The 16,436-nt window shown below is 39.7% G+C and overlaps 1 protein-coding gene across 1 annotated transcript in view; it reads left to right on the top strand.

Moving 5' to 3' along the window:
• Positions 1 to 16,289, top strand: part of LOC100706698 (kalirin) — a 57,823-nt gene extending 41,534 nt beyond the window's left edge. Inside the window, 16 exon segments of the mRNA XM_013265907.3 lie at positions 513 to 569; positions 665 to 771; positions 2,141 to 2,272; positions 2,360 to 2,473; positions 3,832 to 3,902; positions 3,988 to 4,054; positions 4,164 to 4,267; positions 4,359 to 4,428; positions 5,948 to 6,034; positions 6,418 to 6,510; positions 7,820 to 7,870; positions 8,414 to 8,491; positions 9,171 to 9,356; positions 10,137 to 10,308; positions 10,916 to 11,061; positions 11,150 to 16,289. Coding sequence (XP_013121361.2) covers positions 513 to 569; positions 665 to 771; positions 2,141 to 2,272; positions 2,360 to 2,473; positions 3,832 to 3,902; positions 3,988 to 4,054; positions 4,164 to 4,267; positions 4,359 to 4,428; positions 5,948 to 6,034; positions 6,418 to 6,510; positions 7,820 to 7,870; positions 8,414 to 8,491; positions 9,171 to 9,356; positions 10,137 to 10,308; positions 10,916 to 11,061; positions 11,150 to 11,335 — 1,721 coding nt within the window. The 3' untranslated portion in view covers positions 11,336 to 16,289.
• Positions 16,290 to 16,436: the final 147 nt, after the last annotated feature.

The following is a 16,436-nucleotide window of genomic DNA, read 5'->3' as shown; positions in this document are numbered from 1 at the left end:
TAGTTTTATGCTAATAGTTTATTCATTCATTCGTCAGGTTCTTTGTGAGTCCTGTCTCTGTGTGTCTTTTTTGTTATTTTGCTCACTTTTCTGTGTTGTTTAGGGTTTTACTTGTGAATCACTTTAAACTTCAGGTTTAAACGAAAGATTCTATTAAAATTAAATTAAGCTAGGGTAACTAGCTATCAGTAAGTCCCTCATACCTCCTTACTTCAAAGAAACCAACTATCTTTCATGACTGGTGTGCATGCTTTTTTGCTGAGTTAAGGTTGTTAAATTTTCCTTGTTGAGGGCTTAAAAAGCATGAAATTAGATTTCCAGAAGTGTTCATATAACTCGATACAACAATATTCAGTCTTCTGCTAAAGAAGAAGAAGAAACTGTGTTATTCGTGTCTTTCGGGCTTCATAGTAGTTTCTGTTTTTCTCATTTTTACCTCACACCTTCTGGTATTTCCAGTCCAGTTTTTCCTTGTTAACAGTCTGATAATCTGTTTTTCTTTGTGTCTGCAGAGTCGAGTTTGTACAGCTCTGAAAGTTCAGGCCTCCAGACTCAGACTACTAGCCAAAGTGAGACCACAGTAATAACACTGAGCACCCATTGCACTCAGAAAAGACAGCACGAAAACTCACCTCTGACCTCTCCCTGCCTTTTCTTCTCTCAGGTGCCACCTCTCCCACAGTGTTTGGAGTGGGCGGGGCTCCAGCAGGAGGCGCTGTGGGCTCACCGGGGGCGAAGCGGAGCGGCTCTGGAACTGGGAACACTCTAAAGGTAACAGCTCGCTGTGAACTGAAATGGGAGAATTTGGCTCAAATGTGTTAACATAAAGCGGCTTGAGGAGGCTTTGGTTCATCTGTGGAGAGTGGGATGTCTACATGGCTTTGACTCAAATGTTTCTATTATTGGTCTGAATGTTTTTTAAATCTTACAGTTCGACAAACATGACCCAGGTCATCACAACGAAACTAAAAGTAACACTGAAACTAATAAAAATTAAACGGAAATGAAACTGATTGAAAACAAAACATGAAAACAAAAACGAAACCATAAAAATGATTGAATACAGATTTCGGTTGATTCTGGTCAGGATATTAACCTACAGTCAGAGGGTTTTAGTTATCTTAATTGTGGGTTCTCTGGTATTCTTAAACAGAAATGCAGATGTGCACTTTGTGTGTTTGTTGTGATTTGTTAATGCTGTGGTTTATGGTCAAATATACTAAAGGGGAGTTATTGTAGTTGTTTTTATTCTAGGACTCCACTCCAGTAGCTTTGCATTAATCACAGCTAAAAATAATCCTTCTTTGTCTTATGAAAGCAGTTCATTTGTGTCTCAGACAGTCTGCTTTAGCGTCTCCCACCAGTCCACAAACTTTTTTACTTCTACTTGGGCATCTTTCTGAAAACTTGCTGAGGGGGCAGCATCCAGAGCTGCCAAGGTGTCCTGTTGGAAACACAGCATTCAGAGCAGTCATAAGAATTGAGCTCTGTGTTCATAATTTTTACTTTTGCATATGTTCACATCATTACATGAAATGTGAAACTTTGGCCTTGGCTAATATGAGCATCTGATACTGTAACTTTAAATAGCTCCCCCTTAAATGTAATGGATTATTAAAGTTGGAAGCATTAGCTCACAGGAAATGTTTCCTCAGTTTTTATCATTGTGTCTAAATTGTATGAGTGTTGATGTGTAATCATAGCTGAATCTTGTTTTGTGCATAAATGAGTGTTAAAAAATATATAAAAGAAAAGTTAAATTGTTGGCTAAGAGCCAAAATTTATTTGAAGGTTGTGTTTTAAATAGTTAAGAGAAGTTCTTTAAAAAAACAGATGGTGGAAAACATTCTGTAGATCACGAAAATCTCCACAAACTGCTCTTCATATGTTAAACTTGGACGGGATTCATGCAGTTCTCAGCACATCCTATCAGCACACTGTTAACTGAAATGTAGTTTAAAACCAGATTAACACATTTGTAACGTGCTGGGTGACATTGATGAAGCTCGTATCACAGGTAACACTGGAGTTTTTAGCTGGCAGTAATAAGTAATATTTGTACCAGCTGTATGAACCGTAGCCTTGGTGATACAATATTCAGTGGCATCAATAATGGTAACTACATTAACTGTTGCTGCAGCGCTGGTTGACTAGTCCTGTGCGGAGGCTGAGTCAGGGAAAAGCAGATGGACAGAAGAAACCGCCAATCAGGATGAGGAGGCGGGACAACAGGACAGAGATGACCACACCCCTCACGGGAAATGCGCAAACGGTGTGTAGACACCCATCCAAATGATGGGTTAAAGACACAAAATAGTAATAATGATAACATAAACTAATTGGTTCTTAAATTATGTAGAAGGCGAGGAAGGAGGAGGCGGGGCATAGTGGTGGGGAGGAGGAGCCAGAGGAAGAAAGCCACACCCCTCTACCACCCCCAATGCAGATCATCAAAGACCCCAACAATCCTGAGGTAAGAGTAGCTCTGCTTAAAGCTAGAAATGTTTAATGGCTGAATATGAATGTGCCATAAACTTCTTAATATTGTATTAGCTGCTTTAGTCACAAGGTAAAAAACTTCTTCGGAAAACTTTTTGAATATCTACAAAAATAAACTAAATGTTTTTATACAGAAGAATGGTTTATTTGAAGAGTTTTCAGTCCTGATTCAGAGTTGCATGCAGCACAGATAGAGCACTAGTGGAAGATACCAGTGATCCTCATATGTCTCCTGCCAGTGGACCTCATAGTAACGTAAATACCCTGCACTGGTTTAAGTCGTATCTATCTGGTACATTTCAGTTTCTTCATGTTACTAAAGTGAGTTACTCATGGAGTTCTGTAGGTTCTTGTGTTGGGATCGGTACTTTTCATTGTATACATACAGGTAATATTATTAGGAAACAGCAGACATTTTCATTGTTGGAGATGATACCCAGCTGTAGGTACCTATGAAACTTGTTGACACAAATCAATTAATTAAACTACAGGCATGTCTTCAAGGCCTGAAAGCCTCCATGGTATATAATTTCCTTTATCTAAATTTGGAAAAATGGAGGTTACTGAACTTGGTCTTAAAAACCTTGGAAGCATGGTGTCTAACCAGATACTGACTCTGGATGGCATTACCATGGCTTCCTGTTAGGAATCTTGACCAGGATATGTCCGTAAAGGCACACTGTAAGAGATGTCAGACTGTTTTTTTTCTTCCGGTATTTCTAAATTTCTAAACATCCTGTCTCAGAGTGATGCTGAACAACTAGTTCAATATTTCTTACCTCTAGGATGGACTATTGCAATTCATTATTATCAGGCTGTCCTAAAAGATCCCTGAAAAGCCTTCATTTTATCCACAATGTTGCAGCAAGAAGAGATAAGATAAGATAAGATATACCTTTATTAGTCCCACAAGGGGAAATTTCATTTTAAGGCTGCCGACCTATTGCACGCAATGGTGGCGCCATCTTACCCTCCGACCATACATACTGAATACTGTGAGACCATATTTCTCCTGTAATGGCTTCTCTTCACTGGCTCTCTGTTGTATCCACAATTATATTTAAAAATCCTTCTCCTCACATACAAGGTCTTGACTGATCAGGCCCCATCTTATCTTAAAGATCTCATAGTAACATATCGCCTCAATAGAACACTTTCCTCTCAGATTACTGGCTTACTTGTGATTCCTAGTGTATTTAAAAGTACAAGCCGGCGCCTTCAGCTTTCAAACTGTGTACTGTATTCACGCTGTTTTCTTGTCATCAATAAAAGATTACAGTTTTCTGAGGTTACACAGAACTCTTTTAATTTCAGCCTTTTCTCTTTCTTCAGGCTCTAGACTCAGATCAGGGATCAAATGAATCAGACACGGAGCAGAGAAACAAAGCACTAAGAGGACGCATGTAAGACAAACCGAAATTTATTACAAAGTCCAAGTTTTGAATGCATATTTAAGGAGACTTGAATTTTGTGGCTCTGTGTGTGCAGGTTTGTCGTTAATGAGATGGTCCAATCAGAGAAGGACTATGTAAAGGATCTAGGAGTGATAGTTGAGGTGAGACACAAAAATCACACTGAAAGAATGGACCTACTGACGCTCCACCCACCAGACTCTACAAATGTCAATCTAAACATACGACATGTTCTCTGCTGACGTTTCTCAGGGCTTCATGTCCCGGCTGGAGGTCAGAGGGATTCCAGAGGACATGAGAGGAAAAGACAAGATTGTCTTCGGCAATATCCAGCAGATCTACGACTGGCACCGCGAGTCCGTGCCACAAATGCACACGAGAACAAACACACTTCAGTATATACACAAAGATAGACCATCATGCTCACTGGGTATTTTTCTGTTTCAGCTTCTTCCTGGTGGAGTTAGAGCGTTGTATTCAGAATCACGACCTGCTCGCTGACCTCTTCATCAGACATGTGAGTTCTACAAACAAAATGACTTGTTCAAAACAGAATATATAGCATGGCTCTGCCCTGAGACCTCAGGGACTCAACTCAGAACTCATTCGTCTTGACTTTGGGCTTCATTTAGAACTAGATTCAGGGCTCAATTTATTTTTTTTGTCTCAAGATAGGAATCAGGATTCAAATAGGACTTGGCTCATTACTTTTTATGGCTTGGCTTAGAACTTTACTTTTAGAAGTTTCACTCAATTGTCAACTTAAGACTCAGCTTGTCCCTGCATTAGGACTTGACTTGTTTGTCCTGGCTTAGAATTTGCTTTAGGACAGAACTCGGGACTTCTTTTCTTGACTTAGAACCTCACACAGGACCCAAGCCTGGACTTGTCTCAGGGCTTTTTAAACATTTATAAGGTTGATTCAGAACTTGACTCAGTTCTCAGTTCTCAGTCTTGAGAGCTTCAAAAAGTAAGCAAACTGGACTTCTTTAGGTTTGTGAAGACATTTCACCTCTCATTTAAGAGGCATTTTCAGTTCTAAAACGAGTATAAAGTTAGGTATTTAACCCCTAGTGGTGATTGTCCCCTTTAGAAGTAGTCATGAGGCTCCTGACCCACAATTGATCATGTGAATATTCACATGATCTAAGATGTGAACAAAGATGTGGATCATTACCATCATCTGGGGTTAAGAGTGAAACCACTGTGAGACCTTGCCCCAAACCATCAGTGACCTACTGAAGTCACCTGATGCCAGGTGTGAGCGGGGGGTTGACGTGCCTGGAAACATGTCTTCCCAGTCCAAAGTGGTTTCCTGGAAAGAGTGACCTATGTTTTTTAAATGCAGGTGAGTCTTTTCCTGTTGAGATGACTCCTCCATGTTGTACCGTACATTTATGGAGTGGCTGTTTGGTTTCTTCTATCAAAGGGTCCAGGCCCTCCTCGCTGCATATGTTGCATACCATATGTTGTTCATCTTGCTTTTAGGAGTTTTGTCCTTGCAATGAGCCAGTTTTTGTCTGCTAGATTTGCTAGATCTGAAGTGCACTGGGATGCCATGCTTGGAGAAAATTTCCAATAAACTTGCTACAGGAACAAAAAAGTTGTTGTCATTCTGTTTCTCCCTAGTTGGTGTCTGGCAATCTTTCCTCTGCATTTTCACTGATTTGATGAAGGTCCAGTTAGGATAACCACATGTTCTAAGAGCTTTGTTTACATCTGTGTGTTCCTGTTCCCTTCTGCCTTAGAGGGAACCTCCTCTCTGGTTTAGGGTCCCAAACAAGTTTGTGTTCCAGTACATGGTGACAGTCAAGGTCTAGCATGAGCTGGATGACTCAGAAGCTACACCAACATGGGGCTCAATTCTAAATTCATGACTTGCTCCTGAGGTTGAACCTGGCTCGAGTTGTTGTCTGTACATGGGATTTGAGTTATCACACAACTCAGGACTTCTTGTTATTTGCTTGGGACTTGACTCAGGATGTGTTGAAGACCTAATACAACTATTTCTTTTTTACTTTCTTGTTTTTTTACAGGAGCGTCGTCTACACATGTATGTGGTTTACTGTCAGAATAAGCCGAGGTCAGAGTTCATCGTCATTGAGTATGAGACCTATTTCGAGGTAATGCATCACTTTTCTTTTTTTTTTTTTTCATTTCTATATTTGGCTATTCTTTTCTGTTGTTTTTTTATGATTATCTTATAGAATAGAATAGAATAGAATAGAATAACTTTATTATCCACATCAATGGAAAGTTGTTTTCAGTTCACCAAGCCATAAACAAATCAATCAAATCATATCAACATGTAATAGTTTTCTTTTATTTTTCTTTCCTGATTTTTTTAATCATTACTATCTTAAAAGTTAAAAAAGGGGGAAAAAAATCAAAAGAGCAGGCTTTACTAAAATGCACGTTCTTGAATGGACCTTGCTATAGTAAAAATCAGCCAAAAACTGAAACTGAACCAGTCCTTCTATCTCTGTCTCTGCCTGTCTGCCTGTAGGAAATCCAACATGAGATCAGCTGCAGGATGTCCATCAGTGATTATCTGATCAAACCAATCCAGAGAATCACCAAGTACCAGCTGCTGCTCAAGGTCTGTAAAGAACCTGTCAACATGATTTGTGTTTACACTAACTGCTTAAATTAAACATTGATTTTAAAATGTATTTAATGCATTTTTGGTGGAATCTGAATGTTACAATGGAATTGCTAGTATTATCTGTGGAGTAAGTTTGGGTATTTTATATCCTGCTTAAAAATGCCCAGAGACCATAGAAGAAAATTACCCAGTAGCTAAATGTGGTACAAGGGTTCTTTTATTATTAGGGTTATTAGGGTTTTGTGCATTTTCCCTGACAAATATGGCATAAAACTAAAAACCAAGCTAAATTTGGAATTTGACCGGAGGTGCTGATCTTGATTATAGACTGGTTGGCTCTCAGGGCTGTGCGACATGACGAAATATATCAGATGATATCAAATTAAAACATCTATCGTTTCATATTATACGCTATGGTTTGTTTCGTGGTGTTGCAAAACACTCTGTTTACACCAGTATTTTTTTCTTCTACCAGCACAAGAATTACATTAAAAAGTATGAAGAGAGTTTACGGATGACAAGCAAAAAAGAGCCGTCAGGTGCTCAAAATAAACCTTAGACTCAAACGTTCGAACAGGCTTTTCCTCGCAACACGCCATGTAATGCAACTTATACAACTTAAAATACAACTAAAAATATATAGTTTCATGCATCGGTCAAAACACTCGACTCCAGGTACACGACGCCTAGCTGAAAACGCGATGAGTGCCAGAGATTCACAGAATTTACAGAAAATGCACTATTTTGTGATTTATATTGTTATCAGGATGAGAAATGTATTCTATGAGATATGAGATTTTGGTCATATCGCTCAGCCCTATTGGCTCTTGCTCCAGGCTTGAATTAGAACTTCGGTGAGGTCGAGTTTTTACCTTTTAATGAGGGACTTGATTCAGGACACAACTCGGGATGCAACTTGGCATTTATTGTTTTTGAGATGGAGCTGACCTCAAGACTTGAATTGACTCATACTGACGTTGTCTTTTGAAATTATTTACGATTTGACATGGGTGTAGTGTTAGACTCAGAAATTATTTGGGACTCAACTCAGGGAAGAAATGTGTGGGTTGTTTTATTAACTTCCTTAACAGTTATTACCTGTGAGCTCTGATTGGTTCACAATGACAGCCTTGGCATAAATTTTGTACTTTTGGGTAAAGCTTTTTGTGAGAAATCAGAGATAAACTCATCAGTTCATCATACCAGCGTATATTTTAAGATATTTTCTGATGTTACACTTTAAGGACACACTATGACTTTGGCTGACATTCAAACACTTATATTTTTTCTGTTTGTTCATCAGGATTTCCTCAAGTATACGTCGAAGGCAGGGCTGGACTGTGAGGAGATTGAGGTAAGTTTTGTTTCTTTGCTTTCCTTTTCTGTAAATCGTCTCATAAGCTTTCAGAAACATCAAACAACTGAACCACAGCTTTGTTCGTGTTTTTTGTTATTGATCAGTTTTTTGCTAATATAAAAACAGTTGTGTTGTGCCATAAACTGTTCTGATAATACACAGAGACACAAAGGATCTACATTCTGGGAAACAGTTTATTTACTGAATTTATTATATTTTCATTCAAATCCTTGTGACTTTTAAAAATGATAAACTTTGTTAAATGTTTTGTAAAGAATAGATATTTTTTTAGCTTTGCTAAGAGTTGTAAAAAAAACTCTAGACAACAAACACATGATGTATTTTGCTAGTTTTGTTCTTCAGCAGACAGCTGTTTCTGTCTGATAACCAACGAGCAGAAGGAGACAGCAAAGAGCTGCTGCTGCTTCTGGCATAGTGAAGATCGTTATAAATGATTTACACGAGACGGTGAATCATCGCCCTGAGGACTAACACAAACTTTTGTAATATTTAGTAACTGTGTGTGTGGTCTGTGTACAGAAAGCGGTGGAGCTGATGTCGTTGGTTCCAAAACGCTGCAATGACATGATGAACCTGGGACGCCTGCAGGGATACGAGGTACACCCGTCTGTCCACCTGTCCGGCTGATTTGTTTTGTTAGCAATTTCATGTCACTAGGACAACATAGTAACATAATTGATTTCATGCTAATTAACATTGAAAGCTCTGAAAGAAATGTGATAATATTTCAAATTTTAAGTTTCCATTTTTGTCTACTAACACAAAATGGACAAAAAGCAGAACTGAACCACACAGAGATGAAGGACAATGAACAGAACCCAAAGGAACACCATATTACATTGATAACAGCACACACAGCATAATAATGTTGTTGTGGGGTGCTGCTACCGAGCTCTGCAAAGACAGCTTCTCAAGTAGTTTGTGTGCAGTTTACCTGTTTCAGGCACATATTAATTCTACAAAAACTAGAAATGTGTGTAGAAAGCACAATAGACACAATTAACGATGACATATATGAGGCATGTAACAAATTAAACTTAAAGAGAAATCTTTCCATTTTTTGAACTTTGCTTAGAGTTTAAAATTGAGGTTGTAGTGTAGTTTAGAGACCTGGATTTAGGAATTAACACTACCTGCTATTTATTTTCATTAACTAAGAATCTGCATTACACAATTTACTTTTGTTGATTTCCTGGAAATGTAAAGTTTGCTGCAGGGTACCTGGACTCTTATCCATCTGTCTTTCTTTCCTAACTCACCTCCTCGTGTTTTCCAGGGAAAGCTAACGTCTCAGGGGAAGCTGCTGCAGCAGGAGACTTTCTGTGTTTGGGAGCAGGACGGAGGCGTTCTGTCTCGCAGCAAAGAGCGCAGAGTTTTCCTGTTCGAGCAGATCATCATCTTTAGCGAACTGCTGCGCAAAGGCTCCAACAACCCAGGATACCAGTTCAAGAACAGCATAAAGGTCAGACTGGTCAGCACTGGTTAAGCTGGGCATACACTGTGCGATTTTTTTCAGTCGCGTTATTCAGCTTCAGCTCAAACTGCACGATTGACTCGCAGGGGTTAGAAGTTCGTCGGTCACGATGCAGGGTCTCACACTATACGGCCCGATGCTCTGATGCGACCTGAGTGCTCACACTGTGCGTCCATAAAAATGAAGGTTATAACAGAAATTCTGTCGCTCGCTCTCCCTCTCTGTCTTTCACTCACACAGACACGCACACCACCACCATCAACTTTGCTAAATTGCTAATGAAAAACATTGATCAGGCAGCTGTGACTGAGCAGTGGTGTAGATCCAGCTATTTTCACAGTTGTTGTGGTCGTGATAATTTTGTGAGGCCACATCGAAAAGACTCAGATGAGCTTTCCAAAGTTCTACAAGTGCCTCCATCGCTTGTGTCCAGATCACACGCTGCACTGCTGTGCTACTCCGTCTTTTTCACCGACGTTTATGTGTTTGCGCGTGCACAGTGTGAGCGGCTGCGGTGACACCCTCACGACCAAGCGATTGATGATCGGGAGCTGGTCGTGAGGTGTTAATCGCTTCTCGTTACCCCACGTATACTACACGATGAACGGCGCACGATGAAGGCCAAACTCGGGCCGATCAACAAAACGGTCGCACGACTAAAAAATCGGCTCAAAATGGGCCAAAAATCGCACAGTGTAAGCCCAGCATTAGGCTAGACACCGTGTTGAGGTCTGAATTAGGAGTAATTGTGTTATTGTTTGTGTTCAGGTGAGTTATCTGGCAATGCAGGACAGCGTGGACGGTGATCCCTGTAAGTTTGTGTTGTGGTCTCGTGGGTCGGCAGAGCGCTTCACGCTCCAGGCATCTTCTGCCAGCATAAAGATGACCTGGGTAGAGACCATTGCTTCCCTGCTGGATGCCCAGAACAACTTCCTGTCAGGTAAAAACCTTGTCAAAAACATTCCTTAAATATCTGAAATATCGGTTACATTACCTGTCCTAAAATGTCCTTAATTCTCCTTGGAAAATTCCCTTTCATTGTCATTGTGTCACCACTGATTTTGAAATCTCTTATTCAACTGAAATGCTACTTTTATTATCTTTCTCATATTCCTCAAATACTTTTTGTTTTACCCTAAATATCCTTAAACCATATTTAAATAGTCTTAATTTCCCCAAACCACCCTTAAACATCTCTATAATGTTGTAACGTTGGACTTGTGTTAACGTAAATCCCCCTTAAGTCACCCTTGAAATCTTAGAATACCTTCCTAAGTCTCAAATCCTCTGCGAGCTGTTTATTCTTTGTTTTATGTCAAATGAATCGATTTCAATCACGTTTAAATTTCCCCAAAATGCCTTCCTTACAACCTCCTTGAAAACTCCTTGAATCAATCAAAATTCATTTTTGTGAACAACCCTCCAACATTCCTAGATCCCCTTAAATATTTTAAACATCAATTATCTCTATAAATTTCCATAAATCACCTTAAATCTCACTGAAACAGCTCGTGCATATCCAAACTACATCTAATCTGTGCCCACAGCTCTCCAGTCTCCTATTGAGTATCAGAGGAAGGAGGGTGTGATCTCTGTGACACGGCCACTGTCATCAGGAAGGCCTCCATCTGCACCGCCCACTCCCAACGGTCACGCAACTCAGCCCCCTCCTGACAGTGAACAGGAAGATCAGGTTTGAATCCCTCCTTTCACTTTCCTTGTGTACCATAAGTTCTTGAAAAACTTTCTTACATCAGGCCATATGACCTTTGACCCTTCAGGAACTGGTTCTGGTGCTGCAGGACTTCGTGGCGGTGCGGGAGGATGAGATCTCCGTGTTTCGGGGGGAGAAGGTTCAGATTCTGGCGTCCAACCAGCAGGGTCAGAGTCTGGTCTATCGGCCGGCCAACAGCGATTCGCCAGCCGCCGAGGGCTGGGTGTCACGCAGCGTGCTGAACACACACTGACACATACACATGAACAAACACACACTGGCAGCAGGGTCAGAATCTGGTTTACATACATACACAAACACAATGTACATACACAAACACAATGACAGCACTCCAAATACTAAATGCAAAATGGGTCAAAAGCATGTTGGGAAATATTTGTGCAGCAAAAATGTAAACATGACGATGGCAATGTCTGCCTGTCTGGCACTTTGGACAAAAATATGTCTCAGTTCTTAAACTGAACCTCCACTTTCTCATTTTCTCACCTGATGAGATTTGTCAGAAACAATAATTAGAAATTATGTGAAAGTTTTAAGCATTACAGAATATCCTTAATATTACATCTGGGTCCAAGGGGCAACCCTCTATAGCAACTTCATGGATCCCCAAAGTGTGTAACAGTGGAGCTGGAGCATACTTGCCTGACGTCAACAAATTAAAGTGTAATTAGTGTTCTAGTAGGTTGTTTGGTTTTAACTCAAAATTTCTAACAATCTTTGTAAAAAGTTGATTACAGCTTATTTGAAGTGCAGAATGGTGTAATTATGCCTAAAGATTGTTCTCAGTCATAATAGCAGTAGACTAAGCAGAATAAACTAGGCCTTAATGTCCTCAGGCATCGCCTCCAGAGAGGTAGCAAGGTTGAACTTGCCAAACACCTCACCTAGAAGGTGTTTTCCAGGGATCCTAGTTGGATGTATGAACCACAAGTGGATCCTTTCATTGTGGAATAGATGCTGTACTTTGAGCCTCTCCCAAATGACCAAGATCCTGATCCAGTCCAGACCCTTCGGGCTATTATAATTTCTTCTGCTTGAATACTTGTATCCAATATTAGTCCTTGGTCACTCTTTGGTCACTATTCACAGTTGGGTATGAATAGAAAAGGATAGAGTGTTTGAGTTGTAGTTGATTGATGTAGAATCTCAGGGTCTTGTTCACACGTGGGGGATATAAGTGAGTCCTTGTGGTGAACTCAATCCAAATGGAAAGTAAAGATTTGCTACATGTTTCTCATGCAAATACAGTGAGTGGACTATTTTGCAACCCCCGGTGTTTAAAACCACAAGGAAAACTGCTTCCTTCCAAAGCATAACCGACTCCATCACTTTCTTCAGTGATAAAGTTGAACCATATCGATTCAGCTGTCCACAAACAGCAGTAGTAACATTCCCCTCCATTTTGACTGTCAATGGTGTCAAGAGACTCCAGAGTCAATGAACTAATCTCAGCTGGTCCAGTTCTTATTGGGGGCCTCCTGAGGTTTTCCTAGGACAGACAAGAAGAAAAAATCTCTCCAGAGAGTTTGGTGTGCACCCTCAGTTAGGCTTAAAAAACCCCCCAAAAGTGAGGAGTTCAACAGGCATCCTGGTCAGATTTCAGAACAAGCTCAGAGTTTTCTCTTTCACAAAATAATCTCCACCTTACATTTTTTTTCCATTGTTGTCTCTTTATGTAACAGTACTGTGACCCATCAGAGGGTTAGGAACTGGAGAGGTAGACACTGCCATCATTTATGCTCTGAAGGTTTCCTGACATGTTTCAGACCCTCATTACTGTTCAGCATTTAAGACTTCAAACACACACACACACACATACACTCTCCCAGCAGCAGGTACTGTTAATCTCCTCCCTCTTTCCTGGTGCTTCAACATTCAGCCAGAACACAGTTCTTCACCTCGTTCTATCAGACGCTGCCGTCAGGGTCCCAAGCAACCAATAACCCACTCTTATGACTTCACAAACTGTTCTCTGTGGGTCAGTGGAAGGGAGGTCATATGACCATCATTACAATCATCATCACCACCATCCAGATGGGGACTCCAGGAAGAAAAGACAGTTAAAAAAAATAAATAAATGAAAGCCTCCTGGACGAGAAGAGGCAAAAAGACCTATCAGCCAATCAGAACTGAGTTCTCTACGCGTCGTTCTGTTAATAGTGTGTATAAAGAGACTGAGGACACACACACACACACTTCATACACACACCAATGCTATGATGAAGATGCAGATGAAGATTACTATGAAGATAATTAAGAATAATAGAATCTGTTTTTCACCTCAATAGAGAGAAAAAAAATGAGAGAAAATGTTTGTCATATTAATAACTGCGTGCGTGTGCATGAGAGAGAGGGAGAGCGTGTGTGTGCGTGTGTTAGTAACGCCGTCCTATGTGTGTGTGTGTTTTTCCACAGACAGTTAGGTGGTGTCCCGGTGTAGCGTTGCCATGACGAATCGTTGTGTTTGCGGTGACACCATTTTTTGTTTGTTTATTTGTTTGGTTGGTTTTTATAGCAAACCAGAGCTGCTGCCGCCCTCCTCCCGCCCCGCCCCTTCTCTGTCTTTCTCCAGTCAACAAGGCGGCCTCAGCTTTGGTTAGTTTGATATTCTGATTATGCATTTCTCGTTCCTGTATATAGACCAGACGTCCAACTGCTACTCTGTGTACTGTGGACACTGAACCGGTCTGTCTCTCAGCAGCCCAACCTACTGTGACTGTCTGTTTCTAGTAAAACCGAAGCTGTAACCTTCAGCACGCTCTCTACCTGTCTCTCTCTATCTGTCTCTCTCTCTCTCTCTACCTCTCTGTCTCTCTCTCTCTCTGTTTCTCTGGTGCCATTCTCAGACAACACCCCGGTCCTTAAGGAGCTGCGCAGCCTGTCAGGTGCACTAAAGAGTGGTTAGGGTGGAGGATAGTGTGCTATGAAGCAAACTATGAATGGTTTAAGTGGTGTTAAAGGAAAAGTTTAAGTTCTTTCAAGTCTATCTTAATATAACTCCTTTAAACTGATCTAAAATGTACAGCCTGTAGGCAACAGCTTTCTGGTTTCTGTTAGCAGAATTATAATGACACTAACAAAACTTTCAGTTCCTCTAATGTCCACTTGATGCTGCAAAATGAGTCCCTATACATAGTCTCCCATGTTAAAATGTCCAACTTCAGCCTGCTACAGAAAACAGTTTTGGTCTAGTTTCCTCCTGTGTAACAACTGTATGGGGCTGAATTTAGTTTATAACTCACATGTTTCATTGTGTCATTAAGGCTTAAAGTTTGCGTTATTAGGGGCGGGGCCTTGTTGAGTGACAGGTGACACAGTGTAGTTGTAGCTACTAGCTGTCTGCTAGGTTTCACCTCAGTTATCTGAAGTCACTGAGCTGGACCTTTAGGGTGGGTTTGAAGTGATTTATGTAATTGGGTAATAAAACAGAATCACATCATCAGCATATGGTGATATACGCATATAGTTTAAACTCAGTCTGTCCTTTCTGGATCATTTTTAAGGATCAAGAAACCAAATACAGAATTACAAATCTCAAAACTATTAACCATCTATAATTTAGCCGTTTAAACTGTATTTGCATTTGTAAACAATAAATGCCCAATGAAATAGGTAGATTATAGCATTTCCAGATTATTACATTTGTTTGGTTTTTTTGGTTAAAAAAAAGTCAAAAGCTACAACAGAAACCAAGAAACGCCTTATTCCTGAGCAGGTTTTAAAGGAAAATATGTTACTAAAGCTTCTCTTAATGTGCATATGGAATGTGATTGGGACTAGTATATTAAGACAGACTTGAAGGAAACCTAATGTTTTCTTAAAGGGCAACACACACCGATGGCACTTGACTATGATATTCATTAGACTTTTTATCCCAGCTACTGCACACCTGGCTTTCTACTAAATGTCAAACTATGTTTGGCAGCATAGCTTTGATTCAATCTGCTTGAAATATTTTTCTAAGGTGAATGGTGGACATCAGATTGTCCATAACTTTCTGGTTCAAGATGGTACTTTGGGTTAAATATTAGGCTGTTTGGCAACATTTACTTTACTGGGTAATTTCATGTCAAATCTCTTAAATATTATATTAAAAATCTAATATTTAGCTGCAAATTACACGACATTTTATCACATTTGTTAAACAGTTTAGCTGTAATTATGAGGGGAAGCGTTCCTTTCTGCCTGTTGTATACTGGCTGAAAAATAGTTAATAAACTGACGTCTGTTCTCTAAAAAAACATCCTTGCTATCAGTTATCCCTGCTATATCTGAGCTTCCGTTCAGCAGTGTAAATTATTTTCTTTAGTGTTTTAGACTGATAAAACACTATAGTACTGATTTCTCACAAGACAAACATTAAAACAAAACAGTATAGTGTGACCAATCAACTGTTTCTCATCTTTTTAAGGAAACAGATGTCAGTATACCAACTATTTCTCATACTCCCTGATACTGAATTTTCTTTTATTATTATTATTATTTAAATGTTGAATATGATGATCAGTTACTCTTTTTCCTTTATAATTGGGGATAAACTGGTTTCTTCAAATTACTTGTTAATTTGCAGCTAAACAGCAGCAAGCCTTTTCAGGAAACTGGAAACAAATTACACAAATGTCCAAGTTTGTAGTGAAAAAGCAGAAAAAGACAGTGTTAATGTCTTGTAATAGTCATTATAAATACCAACATCCACTTCTTCACATAAACATGCAAATACAAATTATGACTGTCTAAAATATAAGTTAATATCGAGTCCTTAAAGACCTTCAAGCTACTTAACATCAACATGACATTCGTCAGGTGAATGACCCTTAAAAACAGATGCCACTTTGTTCCCTTTACAGAGCTGGCAACGGATTTTGTGTCAGTGTGATAACTGTCAATGCAAAAAAACAAAAAAATGTTTATAGTGTTCAAAATGCTTAAAACATGAGCAAGGTCACAACTTTGGAACTCGGAGTGCACCAGAAGGGTTTCAATTTGATTGCCGAGCATTTCAAAAGGAACTCTAACAGGTGGAAAGCTGTGCATTATGAAGAGTTTTAAAGTTAAATGTATTGCACAATGAAGGTGCTACAAAGTAAAGCTTAAAATAAAATGTGGACCATGATTAAAGGTGTAAGATGGATAACTGTGCACTATAGAGGTGTTATAAGGTGGGAAATAGCACACAGCTTAGAAATCAGTGCACTATGAATGGTTTGAGGTGAAAGGTAGTGTACTAAGGTTTAGGATGAAAAATAGTACACTACAAAGGCATAGGGTGCTGTTTGAGACCCAGCCTTGTTGCCGACTGGCAAACTCAACTAACCAATCAACCAGTGTTATTT

Source organism: Oreochromis niloticus, linkage group LG23 (genome assembly GCF_001858045.2).
Source record: "Oreochromis niloticus isolate F11D_XX linkage group LG23, O_niloticus_UMD_NMBU, whole genome shotgun sequence".
Lineage (NCBI taxonomy): Eukaryota > Metazoa > Chordata > Actinopteri > Cichliformes > Cichlidae > Oreochromis > Oreochromis niloticus.
This window is presented reverse-complemented; position numbering and strand designations above follow the sequence as displayed.